Source organism: Bombina bombina, chromosome 7 (assembly GCF_027579735.1).
Source record: "Bombina bombina isolate aBomBom1 chromosome 7, aBomBom1.pri, whole genome shotgun sequence".
NCBI classification, from domain to species: domain Eukaryota; kingdom Metazoa; phylum Chordata; class Amphibia; order Anura; family Bombinatoridae; genus Bombina; species Bombina bombina.
Genome location: NC_069505.1, coordinates 40,712,695 through 40,728,365, shown reverse-complemented (window position 1 = coordinate 40,728,365; position 15,671 = coordinate 40,712,695). Strand labels below are relative to the sequence as shown.

Genomic DNA, 15,671 nt, shown 5'->3' with positions numbered 1-15,671 from the left:
CTGGAACTCAGTTTAACATTTTATGATTCAAATGTTTTACAATTGAAATATTCTAATGAACACTGGTTCCAGGCCTCTAGGAGCATGACCACTAAATTAAGAACATTTACCACGAGCTGATTTTATGATGCTATGCAGACCCACAAGGAGAAAAAGCATATGTTACTTTTTGTTTTTAAACACTTATATTTTTACAGAAAGAGCGAGCGCAGGTTTGATTTATTAAGAGAGAACACTCCTTTGAAACCAATCGCCTTGCAAACACTTCTCATCCGTGGTAAGGATAAGGCTATTTGCATTATATTGGCTCAGCATAAGAACGCAGAAGAGATAATTATTCACAGCTAATGACTTTAATCAGGTCAAAAAGAATTTAATGGACAAGTATTATATTCACGCTTCAGACTTATACATATGAATTAAGCACATATGGGTTTCCAAAAGTCTGGGAAGCAGATTTATGGAGCGCTGACAAAACCTCTTGTTAGTTAAAGCTCTTTATTCTTTTAATAAACAGGGTGATTTATAGTCTCTGGAGATTAATTTCCTGCCTTGAGGAAACAGAGAAAAAGGGAGGGGGGGTGTAGGAGGATACTCAGCATCTATGCTGCACTCTATCTGCAGAAAATTGAGGTTAGTGCTACTTAAAACAAACAAGAAGGTGTGCCAGAGCACAGAGTACTTTACACTAATGAATGCCCAGCTCAGAAAATCATTTGTCTCCACATAGTCTTTAAAAGCCGACCTGATTGCTTTCCAGCTCTGGGAAAAAGCATTGATTCACTCAAGATAAAATTATATAAATAAAAAAAAAACGAATAGTCAGAAAATTGTCGGAAGAAAGAAATTAGAGCCAATAAGAAGATATTGTGGTTAAATGGGCAACATTGTACTTCTCTATAGTTAATTTATTAAGATTAATAGATGTATATATGCACTTTTACAGTTAAATTCTGAAATGGTATTCTTGTTCCTAAATATACCTTACAACTTCTAGAGTAATAATAAAATGCTCTAAATCAATAACGGCCGCAGATCACTTAATTATAAGGGCCACATATAAATTAAAAACTATTAAACACACAAATTATTTATTTCCTAAATGTGTTAAGTGGCACAGGGCTAGATTAAGGTTGCAGAGTACCCTATATTTGCTATTCTCATATCCAGAGGGCTGTTTCAACTTCTGGATACCTTGTTTTCCCAGCCACAGAAGCCCCAAAGCAAAACTTTTACTTTTGCCTTTTCCTATGGCCACAAAGACTATGGCACACATTTTTAGTGTTGCTCCTTCTCAGGGGCCGCACAAACTAGTGCAAAAGGCCAGCATGGAGACTAGATGAGAGATTTTTTCATGACCGGTAAACAATGAAAGAGCTGCTAGGGCTCAAGGATCTTTACACGACTATTACTGAACCCAGAACTGTTTCTCTACTACCGTAGGCTTATAGAGCCTGTTTCGGAGGAGTTTGAGATGTCTCTTTTTCAAGCTGTACTTACTATCCTTTTCATATACTTGCTAACGAAGTGCTCTCATTTCTGTGCTCCATTATTTTCTAATGTGCAAATCAGTACTTGGTTTCCTACTTCTGGAGTGGGATAATGGGGGTTTGTTAAAATAGGTACCCCAGTGAGCTGATTATATATTGGTCTGTACCTGGTAATGCTTAAAATCTGCAATATACTTGTCATTTTCTTACTTAAACCTGATTGTGCAGGCATAGAACAACTAGTAGACAATTTATCTTATCAGTTGTTGCACATGGCTTTGGTTTTAATATTTTTATTCATAAATGTGTCTACATTAAATTTGCCACAGATACAGTCGTATGCAAAAGTATAGGCACCCCTGGCAATTTCCATGATTTTCATTTATAAATAATTGGGTGTTTGGATCAGCAATTTCATTTTGATCTATCAAATAACTCAAGGACACAGTAATATTTCAGTAGTAAAAAGAGATTTATTGGATTAACAGAAAATGTGCAATATGAATCAAAACAAAATTAGACAGGTGCATACATTTGGGCACCCTTGTCATTTTGTTGATTTGAATACCTGTAACTACCTAGCACTGATTAATTGGAACACACAAATGGTTTGGTGAGCCTCGAACTTCATAGACACGTGCGTCCAATCATGAGAAAAGGTATTTAAGGTGGCCAATTGAAAGTTGTTGTTCTCTTTGACTCTCCTCTGAAGAGTGGAAACATGGGGGCCTCAAAACAACTCTCAAATGACCTGAAAACAAAGATTGTTCAACATTATGGTTTAGGGGAAGGCTACAAAAAGCTATTGCAGAGATTTAAGCTGTCAGTGTCCACTGTGAGGAACATAGTGAGGGAATAGACGACCACAGGCACAGTTCTTGTTAAGGCCAGAAGTAAAATATCGGAGAGGCAAAGGAAAAGGATGGTGAGAACGGTCAAAAACAGCCCACAGACCACCTCCAAAGACCTACGACATCATCTTGCTGCAGATGGTGTCACTGTGCATCATTCAACAATTCAGCGCACTTTGCACAAGGAGAAGCTGTATGGGAGAGGGATGCGGCAGAAGCCTTTTCTGCCCACACGCCACAAACAGAGTCGCTTGAGGTATGCAAACGCACATTTGCACAAGTCAGCTTCATTTTAGAAGAAGGTGCTGTGGACTGATGAAACGAAGATTGAGTTATTTAGTCATAACAAGGGGCGTTATGCATGGCGGCAAAAGAACACAGCATTCCAAGACAAACACTTGCTACCCACAGTAAAATTTGGTGGATGTTCCATCATGCTGTGGGGCTGTGTGGCCAGTGCCGGTACTGGGAATCTTGTTAAAGTTAAGGGTTGCATGGATTCCACTCAATATCAGCAGATACTTGACAATAATGTTGAGGAATCAGTCACAAAGTTGAAGTTAAGCCGGGGCTAGATATTTCAACAAGACAACGACCCAAAACACTGCTCAAAATCTACTCTGGCATTTATGCAGAAGAACAGGTACAATGTTCTGGAATGGCCATCCCAGTCCCCAGACCTGAATATCATTAACAATCTGTGGGGTGATTTGAAGCGGGATGTCCATGCTTGGCAACCATAAAACCTAACGGAACTGAAGATGTTTTGCAAGGAGGAATGGTCCAAAATACATTCATCCAGAATCCAGACACTCATTACAGGCTATAGGAAGCGTCTAGAGGCTGTTATTTCTGCTAAAGGAGGCTCTATTAAATATTGATGCAATATTTCTGTTGGGGTGCCCAAATTTATGCACCTGTCTAATTTTGTTTTGATGCATATTGCACATTTTCTGCTAATCCAATAAACCTCATTTCACTACTGAAATATTACTGTGTCTTTCAGTTATTTGATAGATCAAAATGAAATTGCTGATTCAAAACACCCAATTATTTATAAATGAAAGTCATGGAAATTGTCTGAGGTGCCTAAACTTTTGCATACAACTGTATATACTTTTATTATTTTGTACATAGGACTATGTATTAAAGGAGATGATGATATACCGATGATATCTGATAAGGTAGTATCCCTTTATACAGACCTATTGTATATGTCTGCAGACCATGTTATTGCACTCTACTACTCTTGATATATATTTACAACTTCAGATATCCATATATTCTCCTTGTCCAACTGCTATATAGTGTGGTAAACCCTCATTCTTTTAATGCCTGGAATTCTGTTTAAAAGGGACAGTCAACAGCAGAATTTTTGTTGTTTAAAGAGATAAATAATCCCTTTATTACCCATTCCCCAGTTTTGCATAACCAACGATATTATATTAATATGTTTTTTACCTCTGTGATTACCTTGTATCTAAGCATCTAAGTCCCCTTATCACGACATTTTATTTATTATCTATTGACTTTCATTTTAGCCAATTAGTGCAGTGTCTGCCACAAGCATCACAATGATCACAATGTTATCTATATGGCTGACAGGAACTAGCTCTCCCCTGCTGTGAAAAGCAAATAAAAAAGTATGTGATAAGAGGCAGCCTTCAAGGGCTTATAAATGATTATATGAGCCTTCCTAGGTTTAGCATTCAACTAAGAATACCAAGAGAACAAAGCAAAATTGGTATAAAAGTAAATTGGAAAGTTGTTTAGAATTACATGCCCTATTTGAAACATGAAAGTTTTTTTGGACTTGACTGTCCCTTTAACTATGGTTGTACTAGCATCATACTACACTATGCAATTCAAATATGTGTAAAATAATATCACTGTAGGTTTTGGGCTAGAATCATACTGTTCATGACTGTTACTATATACATTAGAATTTGGATAATAAAAGGTCTACAATAGTCTTGCATAAGTACAACCCCGACATATTTTATCTGTATTTTGAGACGCTAATGTCTATGCTACTTACTCTTAATTATTTCACTATGATCCATAGCCATCTTATCAGATGTTAATTACCACAAGTCTATATTACTAATACCATAGAGCTGTATAAATCTACATAGAGGGTCCAAGAGTGGCCCTAGGTTGTCAAACATCCTCATGAAATTGTCATTTATATAAACTCTGAAAGCCCAAGAGTGGCTTTAATTTGTCACACGAGGTGCTAATTCAAAGAAATTCTTGCTGTATTGAACTTTTCCTTAGTGTCAGTTGCTAATCTTTATTTATATATGTGCTAAGGCCGAAGAGTGGCCATCCTAGCCACTAATCTTTCTCTATAGTGTATTATTAGAGTAACCAGGTCCAAGAGTGATCATCTATCACTTATGAGAAGCAGATGCTAGAGAAAATGAGGTTTCCCTTTTATATTCTTAACCTTACTGTAGACTGATAGTTCATTTACGGTTACTGATATTAAGATGATTATTACATTTCGATGGTAGATTATAAATTCCAAATTTTGATGTGTTTACAATTAGGAGGCAGGTTATTGCTATTATTGTTATTGTTTTGGCTATTAAAGTGAATGTCAAGTTTCTAACAGCTGCAGCCTCCTAATACTTATTTTACACATATATATTAAAACCGCTAAGTTTTTTTTTTTTTTTAATTAGCAATTATTATATATTTTAATCACTAACTTGGTTCCGATTTCAATCTTCCTCCTCCCACCCGGCACTTCCGTGTTATTCACAGGGTGACGTATAGAGCGGTCCCATCCGCTCTATACATATGTCTGAAGCGCGCACCCGAGCTATTTTTTCTGTGCATGAGTTTTTTTATCTCAAATAAAGAGTAAATAAATAATAACGACTCTGGAGAGGCTCTATTATTAGAAATATATGGCCATTTCAGCATTCGCAATCGTCTTATACCCTCTCAGTAGACGAACAATACTTACTTGCAGCCGATCAAATATTGTTACTGGGAGCTAGGTGGTGATTGGTGGATGCTCGTATATTCCCATTAAGATTGGCTCATTCGAAGTGTTAAGCTAGCTCGCAGTAGTGCATTGATGCTCCTTCAACAAAGGATACAAAGAAAATAAAGCTAAGTTAATAATAGAATTAAATCGGAACAGTGCTCTATCTGAATCATGAGACAATTGTAGGGTTTCAAGCCCCTTTAATAATGACTTTTTCAAATTGAATTAGAGTATATTAATTACTGAACTGAAAAATGTATCAAAAACAAGATATTTCAGTAGTGATTAGCAGCAACTAAATTTGAGGTAAATAGGTTCAGTATTAATAAGCAGTCTCTTCCACACCCCCATATTGTGATACAATGAAAAGGTGAACTATTTTTGTAGCTGGGTTTGCATGCAGGGTTAGGTGGGGGCAATACAGAGGTTGCAATAAGTGAGAATGTAAAACCAGGAATGTGCATGTCTGGGTGTAAATGTAGATAAACAGGCACAGAGACAAAATAGATATACTTCCCTCTTTGTTATGGACAGAGCAAAATTATAACTTGTGACACCCGTTAGAACCTCCACTGGTCTTACTTATTCCTTTATATTTATATACCTCCTTTCTTCCATAACATAAATTTTGCATACATGTAATAGAGAAGATAGGAAATTGGTCCAAGAATAACTTGAGGAATGCTATGGAATCTATGTTTGGGTTGTTCATCCTAAGGCCTGGGGTCACATTTCACCCCTTAAGTGTTTGTGCTTTTGACTGCACACATTTCCAAATTAGAATTAGTCTTATAGTCTGTACATACTTGCTCTCACAGAAAAAGTTCCCCAAGTGCAAAAGCTTTTCAATATAAAAACTGATCAATTATACATATAAAGTATATTCCCTCATTTCTGTGTTTGCTTACTGTATACTACTGGATCAGTACCAACATACAACTACATGACGGTAAAAGGTTTATTAAAAAAATAAAAAGTTAAAGTCTGCACTGTATTCCCTTCAAATGCAACAACATTACACTGGCTACATTTCAAATATAGCCCCTCCCCTTCCTGCTAGAAACATCACAAAGCTCATTAGGGTACACTTGCACGCCCTCCCAACCCAGCGGTATAACATTAAGTTATTTGGAATATGCTTACTCATGTAATTCATTACAGCATGTCATTTTTAACTATACTTAACAATGACATATAAATAAGTGTTTAATTGCCGCAAAGGCACTAAACATTTAGGTAACGTACTGCTTATGAACCACAAACACTGCAGCTCCTAAACAGGAAAGAGCTGATGATTGGTAGCTATTTGCGACTGCCACTCCTGATTGGTTTGCCGGCTGTGTTCTGCTCAGGAGTTGCAACACTTGAAGTTCCTAAACAGGACTATAGCTATGTTTAAAACCTTTGTGGGGGTTGAACATACACAGGGGTTGATTCCAGTCCTTCCCATCCCCTTTATCAGTTTTTTCAGCTCCCAATCTGTGTTTTTCAAGTACTGAGTGATCACAATCCAAACAATAACACAATTTCTGTAATGGAAAACATTACATTCTTATATGACCAGATGATGGGAAAATCACTCAGATGATGTATAGACAGCAATGGCTTTGGAGATCACAATCTATCTCAAGCACAGGGTTTGCACTTTTTATTAAGGGCGTTGATAAAACTGGGCTTTTCTACGTTTGACAGTATTCCAAGATGATTTAGAATAATTCTATTATCTTGCATGCGTGCGATACACTCTGAAACTGTCAGAGAGCATTTTAAATGTATATCAATACATGGTTTAGATGCATTAAACCTATATTCAGAACTATTGTATAGTCTATCAGTAGAGGGTGGAAGAGACATTTACATATGTATATGTATTTAATAGACAGATATGCGATACCCCGAACAGCTAACTAGGTCTGAAGGAAATGCAAGAACATGGAAATCAGACAAATGGCATTTAGAAATCACACTCTTTATGTCTTTGTATTTATTTTATACTCACATTTTTGGAATTGTAAAGTACAGTACACTTGTGTTTAGGAACAGGGTTTCTCGTTGTCATGAGGTTAAGTATTTGCCATTCAGTGTTGTGTAAAAGTGTGATCTCTGTTCTGTACAGTGAGAGTGAGATTTGAACATCACGGTTTGTACAGTGAGTCCAACACCTTTGGACTATCTTTAAAACCTTGTCACTTAGTTTCACGATTTACAGGTATGTGCTAAAATCACATTAAAAAGATGAGTTAAGTTGTAGCCCCTTTCTTCTTATGGAAATTAACAGCCCACCATCTTCTTCTTGATTTTAGATGGATAACTTTCCAAAATGAAAAGCAAGGTTTTCCTAATGATTAAAAAAATAATTTTAACGTATTAAAAGTTTTAAAAACATTATTGATCAAAGATGCCCAGTATACCCATGATACCCACATATCATTAAAAAAAAAAAAACACTATCCAATTGTAAGACACAGACTCCATTTCCCACCTTTAACTCGTTATTTCAGTGATCAGCATCTATTATTGTCAGTTCCAAGGGCTCTTGTGGGTAAATGGAGATCAAATCTTGTGTGCGCTAACAATCTCTTCTGTGCTTGACTGAAAAATTGTGATAACTTTGTTAATAAATAATAAAATGTCAGTTCCGAATTTTCCAGCACTGGGGAAAAAAATTGGAATTGATCCCACAGTGAGCTAGGGTCATTTTACAGTGTTTTACAATTGCATAAAAGTTACGCTTTAGCTGTGTATTTAACAGCAAAATAGTTAAAAACATATTCACTCAAAAGCTGCAATCAATCACCTCTCCTGAGCAGATATTGCTGGTGAGTCACTCAGGAATGTGTGTGTGTGTGTGTGTGTATATATATATATATATATATATATATATATATATATATATGTATATATATATATGTATATATGTATATGTATATATATATATATATATATATATATATATATATATATATATATATATATATATATATATATATATATATATATATATATATATATATATATATATATATATATGGATATCTAAAAAAACAAGCGCACAGAGACACCTCTCATAGTGCAAATCAATTGGATTTATTACAAAAACATATAAAATACATAAAAGCTGTGGAAGGTAATCCTTACTCACAAATATAACCTCAATCGAATGAGGTAAGATTAGGCAATTGGATTCTCAAAGTGTCCCCACTTATAACCTGGAAAGCGCTGAGTAGTGAAATCAGTCTTTGAATCTTGAATTCGTTGGTAAAACTTTTTTGCTTTCTTTCCGGTAAGCTGGGCTAATGGTCCTCATGTGCTTATTGGAGATCCAAAGTTCACTTTGTGAAGTTTGCAAAAAAAAAACGCTCTATTCAGAGCTTGAGGTAAACGCTGTGGCTCTCTTTGTGATACTCAGAGTAGCTCTATAGCGTGTCTGTCGGCAATGACATAAGGTGGGCGTGGCCTTACGCGTTTCACAGTAAACAACCGCTTCGTCAGAAGCCTCTGAATAAGCGTCCAGGAGGGACGTGAAACTAGTTAGACAGTGCACAGTGTCTCTTGCACTCTCCTGCCATTGTCTCTTTTTGCGTGTATCCAGCGTATGTAGCTGGGAGTCTTTTTAACCTTTTTACTAAATAAAGGTCATCATTTTTTTAAGGAAACCTCTCTGCAGTGCCTGCTTTTCTCTTGTACCTTGAAGCAAGATTTCTGGCTCTCACAGACCTGTATCTTCTTCTTTAAGAGGCTCCACTGTCCTCCACTCATTACCTGTATTAATGGCACCTGTTTGAACTTGTTATCAGTATAAAAGACACCTGTCCACAACCTCAAACAGTCACACTCCAAACTCCCCTATGGTGAAGACCAAAGAGCTGTCGAAGGACACCAGAAACAAAATTGTAGACCTGCACCAGGCTGGGAAGACTGAATCTGCAATAGGCAAGCAACTTGGTGTGAATAAATCAACTGTGGGAGCAATAATTAGAAAATGGAAGACATACAAGACCACTGATAATCTCCCTCGATCTGGGGCTCCACAAGATCTCACCCCGTGGGGTCAAAATGATCACAAGAACGGTGAGCAAACATCCCAGAACCACACAGGGGGACCTAGTGAATGACCTGCAGAGAGCTGGGACCAACGTAACAAAGGCTACCATCAGTAACACACTATGCCACCAGGGACTCAGATCCTGCAGTGCCAGACGTGTCCCCCTGCTTAAGCCAGTATATGTCCGGGCCCGTCTGAAGTATGCTAGAGAGCATTTGGATGATCCAGAAGCGGATTGGGAGAATGTCATATGGTCAGATGAAACCAAGGTAGAACTGTTTGGTAGAAACACAACTTGTCGTGTTTGGAGGAGAGAGAGAACACCATACCTACTGTGAAGCATGGGGGTGGCAACATCATGCTTTGGGGCTGTTTCTCTGCAAAGGGAACAGGACAACTGATCCGTGTACATGAAAGAATGAATGGGGCCATGTATCGTGAGATTTTGAGTGCAAACCTCCTTCCATCAGCAAGGGCATTGAAGATGAAACGTGGCTGGGTCTTTCAGCATGACAATGATCCCAAACACACTGCCCGGGCAACGAAGGAGTGGCTTCGTAAGAAGCATTTCAAGGTCCTGGAGTGGCCTAGCCAGTCTCCAGATCTCAACCCCATAGAAACCTTTGGAGGGAGTTGAAAGTCTGTGTTGCCCAGCGACAGCCCCAAAACATCACTGCTCTAGAGGAGATCTGCATGCAGGAATGGACCAACATACCAGCAACAGTGTGTGACAACCTTGTGAAGACTTACAGAAAACGTTTGACCTCTGTCATTGCCAACAAAGGATATATAACAAAGTATTGAGATGAACTTTTGATATTGACCAAATACTTATTTTCCACCATAATTTGCAAATAAATTATTTCCAAATCAGACAGACAATGTGATTGTCTGGATTTGTTTCTACATTTTGTCTCACATAGTTGAGGTATACCTATGATGAAAATTACAAGCCTCTCTCATCTTCTTAAGTGGGAGAACTTGCACAATTGGTGTCTGACTAAATACTTTTTTTCCCCACTGTAAATATACACACACACACATATATATATATATATATATATATATATATATATATATATATATACATACACACACATTATATATACACACATTATATATATATATATATATATATATATATATATATATATATATATATATATATATATATATATATATATATATATATATATATATAAAATGTGTGTATATGGCGGACTTCCGGGCGGCGGCCATCTTAATGGTCGCACTGAGCTTCAGCTCCTGGTTCATCCACCACTTCTTACTCAAATTCAGTTGAAATATTGGCGACAAGCTATTTCATAAGGTGGAGAAACTCGACTGAAGGCACTCTGACCCAAGAATTAGGGTTTTGGTTTGTGGCGCGACTCCCTAGACCTCAGTACCGGACTTTTTCTTCTGAGGCCTTCCCCTATATTTGAAGCCTCATTTGTTCTCACCACTGCCACACCTATTGTGTGGCCAATGCCTTATGTGGCAGACTAAGGAGAAGTACAACTTATAACATTTATGTTAATATAACACCATCCTTGATCTACGTGATAGACAGAAGGAGGCTTGACAGACTTTCCCGTGACATATGCACCCGCTAAAGATGGCGCTTACTGTCAATGCACTACTCGAGGCCGTGACCTGCTTGCTGACTGAACATCACGAGAAACTGATGCAAGCCTGGTCTACTGAGTGGGGAAGCCTACGTGCATTAACCAAACAAATAGGGTCTGGACATATGACATTAAGAGCCTTTGTGGAGGAACCTGTCAAGGATATAAGTGTTCCTGTGCTCATCCCCAGCTTGTCAGATCCCTTGTCTCAGGCTCAGACAGATCAGACTCACCACGCGAGTGACCTAATGAGCAGCCCCCTAACAGGGGACAACCCTCCAGAAGGTTTTTCAGGTCCGAGAGCGCCAAGGGAATCTCTCACTGCAGGACGGCTGATTGCAGAAGCATGTGTGAGGGAGGCTAAGATTACTGCTCGTGTCTCGTTCCCCAGCCTAGAGGCGACTTGCCAAATACAGTGCTTTGGTGGGTTATGTGAACCCACTCTGAACTTACCGGAACTTTGCGGCTTGAGAGCAATAGCCTGGAGGAACCAACCCTGGGCGCAGCCTACTTGCCGTGTAATTACCAGGCTTGAAGAGATGCTAGATGTGGCTGAGAGGCCCCCCTATGCATGTCGCGGCCGCACTTTGTCCGACATGGAGTTGAGGTACGGAGCGCCGGGACTTTACAGACTTTACAAGACACTTTTATACCCATCACAACAGTGTGGCAACAGTGCCTGCTTTTCTCTTGTACCTTGAAGCAAGATTTCTGGCTCTCACAGACCTGTATCTTCTTCTTTAAGAGGCTCCACTGTCCTCCACTCATTACCTGTATTAATGGCACCTGTTTGAACTTGTTATCAGTATAAAAGACACCTGTCCACAACCTCAAACAGTCACACTCCAAACTCCCCTATGGTGAAGACCAAAGAGCTGTCGAAGGACACCAGAAACAAAATTGTAGACCTGCACCAGGCTGGGAAGACTGAATCTGCAATAGGCAAGCAACTTGGTGTGAATAAATCAACTGTGGGAGCAATAATTAGAAAATGGAAGACATACAAGACCACTGATAATCTCCCTCGATCTGGGGCTCCACAAGATCTCACCCCGTGGGGTCAAAATGATCACAAGAACGGTGAGCAAACATCCCAGAACCACACAGGGGGACCTAGTGAATGACCTGCAGAGAGCTGGGACCAACGTAACAAAGGCTACCATCAGTAACACACTATGCCACCAGGGACTCAGATCCTGCAGTGCCAGACGTGTCCCCCTGCTTAAGCCAGTATATGTCCGGGCCCGTCTGAAGTATGCTAGAGAGCATTTGGATGATCCAGAAGCGGATTGGGAGAATGTCATATGGTCAGATGAAACCAAGGTAGAACTGTTTGGTAGAAACACAACTTGTCGTGTTTGGAGGAGAGAGAGAACACCATACCTACTGTGAAGCATGGGGGTGGCAACATCATGCTTTGGGGCTGTTTCTCTGCAAAGGGAACAGGACAACTGATCCGTGTACATGAAAGAATGAATGGGGCCATGTATCGTGAGATTTTGAGTGCAAACCTCCTTCCATCAGCAAGGGCATTGAAGATGAAACGTGGCTGGGTCTTTCAGCATGACAATGATCCCAAACACACTGCCCGGGCAACGAAGGAGTGGCTTCGTAAGAAGCATTTCAAGGTCCTGGAGTGGCCTAGCCAGTCTCCAGATCTCAACCCCATAGAAACCTTTGGAGGGAGTTGAAAGTCTGTGTTGCCCAGCGACAGCCCCAAAACATCACTGCTCTAGAGGAGATCTGCATGCAGGAATGGACCAACATACCAGCAACAGTGTGTGACAACCTTGTGAAGACTTACAGAAAACGTTTGACCTCTGTCATTGCCAACAAAGGATATATAACAAAGTATTGAGATGAACTTTTGATATTGACCAAATACTTATTTTCCACCATAATTTGCAAATAAATTATTTCCAAATCAGACAGACAATGTGATTGTCTGGATTTGTTTCTACATTTTGTCTCACATAGTTGAGGTATACCTATGATGAAAATTACAAGCCTCTCTCATCTTCTTAAGTGGGAGAACTTGCACAATTGGTGTCTGACTAAATACTTTTTTTCCCCACTGTAAATATACACACACACACATATATATATATATATATATATATATATATATATATATATATATATATATATACATACACACACATTATATATACACACATTATATATATATATATATATATATATATATATATATATATATATATATATATATATATATATATATATATATATATATATATAAAATGTGTGTATATGGCGGACTTCCGGGCGGCGGCCATCTTAATGGTCGCACTGAGCTTCAGCTCCTGGTTCATCCACCACTTCTTACTCAAATTCAGTTGAAATATTGGCGACAAGCTATTTCATAAGGTGGAGAAACTCGACTGAAGGCACTCTGACCCAAGAATTAGGGTTTTGGTTTGTGGCGCGACTCCCTAGACCTCAGTACCGGACTTTTTCTTCTGAGGCCTTCCCCTATATTTGAAGCCTCATTTGTTCTCACCACTGCCACACCTATTGTGTGGCCAATGCCTTATGTGGCAGACTAAGGAGAAGTACAACTTATAACATTTATGTTAATATAACACCATCCTTGATCTACGTGATAGACAGAAGGAGGCTTGACAGACTTTCCCGTGACATATGCACCCGCTAAAGATGGCGCTTACTGTCAATGCACTACTCGAGGCCGTGACCTGCTTGCTGACTGAACATCACGAGAAACTGATGCAAGCCTGGTCTACTGAGTGGGGAAGCCTACGTGCATTAACCAAACAAATAGGGTCTGGACATATGACATTAAGAGCCTTTGTGGAGGAACCTGTCAAGGATATAAGTGTTCCTGTGCTCATCCCCAGCTTGTCAGATCCCTTGTCTCAGGCTCAGACAGATCAGACTCACCACGCGAGTGACCTAATGAGCAGCCCCCTAACAGGGGACAACCCTCCAGAAGGTTTTTCAGGTCCGAGAGCGCCAAGGGAATCTCTCACTGCAGGACGGCTGATTGCAGAAGCATGTGTGAGGGAGGCTAAGATTACTGCTCGTGTCTCGTTCCCCAGCCTAGAGGCGACTTGCCAAATACAGTGCTTTGGTGGGTTATGTGAACCCACTCTGAACTTACCGGAACTTTGCGGCTTGAGAGCAATAGCCTGGAGGAACCAACCCTGGGCGCAGCCTACTTGCCGTGTAATTACCAGGCTTGAAGAGATGCTAGATGTGGCTGAGAGGCCCCCCTATGCATGTCGCGGCCGCACTTTGTCCGACATGGAGTTGAGGTACGGAGCGCCGGGACTTTACAGACTTTACAAGACACTTTTATACCCATCACAACAGTGTGGCAACATGCCTAAAGGTAATGGGCTTAGAACTAATTGATCTCAAAAAGAGAGGAGGTGATCTAGATAAGCAGCTTCTACAAGCTGAGTGTAAATGGATATTTAACATGAACACAATGAACCCCAATGGGTTAAATGAAGAAATAAATTATGCCCCCTTTCTCTAAATATCTCTATATTTATATATTTTTAGACTTCTATGTGAAGTAGCGCGGTCTGCGTCCTGAGTGGAGCCCATTGGTATAGAATGAGTATCCAAATTTTAGAGATAACAAACAATTTTCTCTTTCCCCCTCCTACCTCAACTGCAGGGAATTTGCTTAATTTCAACAACGTGTAAAAGTAAAATTTGTAAATATACATCTTCTTATTTTAATAAGTTATGTGACCAGCTTTTGTGTAAATACAGGCAACATGACCACCCTTATAAACTATTTAATGTATGAATATGGCTATTTGATAGTCTCTATTTTTACTAATGATGCTAACAACCTAAGTGAGCAGCAAGCGTACCGATTGGAGGATTAAGATAAGCCCTTGGCCTCCGCAATGTGGGTATATAAATTTCCGGGAGGAAGATGATACCAGTAGCACTGATACGCTGTGAAGAAGCCGCACCGGAAGTTCCTAGCGGCGAAACACGTGTTGCGTGTTTGTACATGTTTCGGGAAAGGCCGCCCGAGTAAAGGAGGAAGCGCTGCCCAACACATGACCTGGCATAAGCTATAGCTGGCTAATGGAGAAGTTTGACCGATCGTCTGCACTTTGTCTCAGATAAGTCAGTTCCATTCGATGGAGTGGTGAGATTACACGGAAGGTCCCTTGGATGAGAGTATACCTCTCTGTAGGACCTAGCCTTTAACTGTTTGTTCACCATTCAATACAACGTTTAACAGTATTGTTTCTTCATTTGGAACACTGTCATTTTCAAGCTGGCTTATCGTTGATTAGTGAACCTGCTTATCTATCATTGTCTTCATCAATTGATGCCGCCGTGCATTAACTCAGCACATGTTTAAACCCTTAATGACCACAGCACTTTTCCATTTTCTGTTCGTTTGGGACCAAGGCTATTTTTACATTTTTGCAGTGTTTGTGTTTAGCTGTATTTTTCCTCTTACTCATTTACTGTACCCACACATATTATATATAGTTTTTCTCGCCATTAAATGGACTTTCTAAAGATACCATTATTTTCATCATATCTTATAATATACTATAAAATAATTATAAAATATAAGGAAAAAAATGGAAAAAACACACTTTTTCTAACATTGATCCCCAAAATCTGTTACACATCTACAAC

At 39.2% G+C, this 15,671-nt stretch overlaps 1 protein-coding gene across 1 annotated transcript in view; it reads right to left on the bottom strand.

Moving 5' to 3' along the window:
• Positions 1-5,388: 5,388 nt before the first annotated feature.
• The window catches only part of MACROD1 (mono-ADP ribosylhydrolase 1), a 98,077-nt gene continuing 87,794 nt past the window's right edge, over positions 5,389-15,671 (bottom strand). The window contains exon 4 of the mRNA XM_053720063.1: positions 5,389-5,435. Within this exon, the coding sequence (XP_053576038.1) occupies positions 5,404-5,435 (32 nt within the window). The 3' untranslated portion in view covers positions 5,389-5,403. The remainder of the gene's footprint in view (positions 5,436-15,671) is intronic.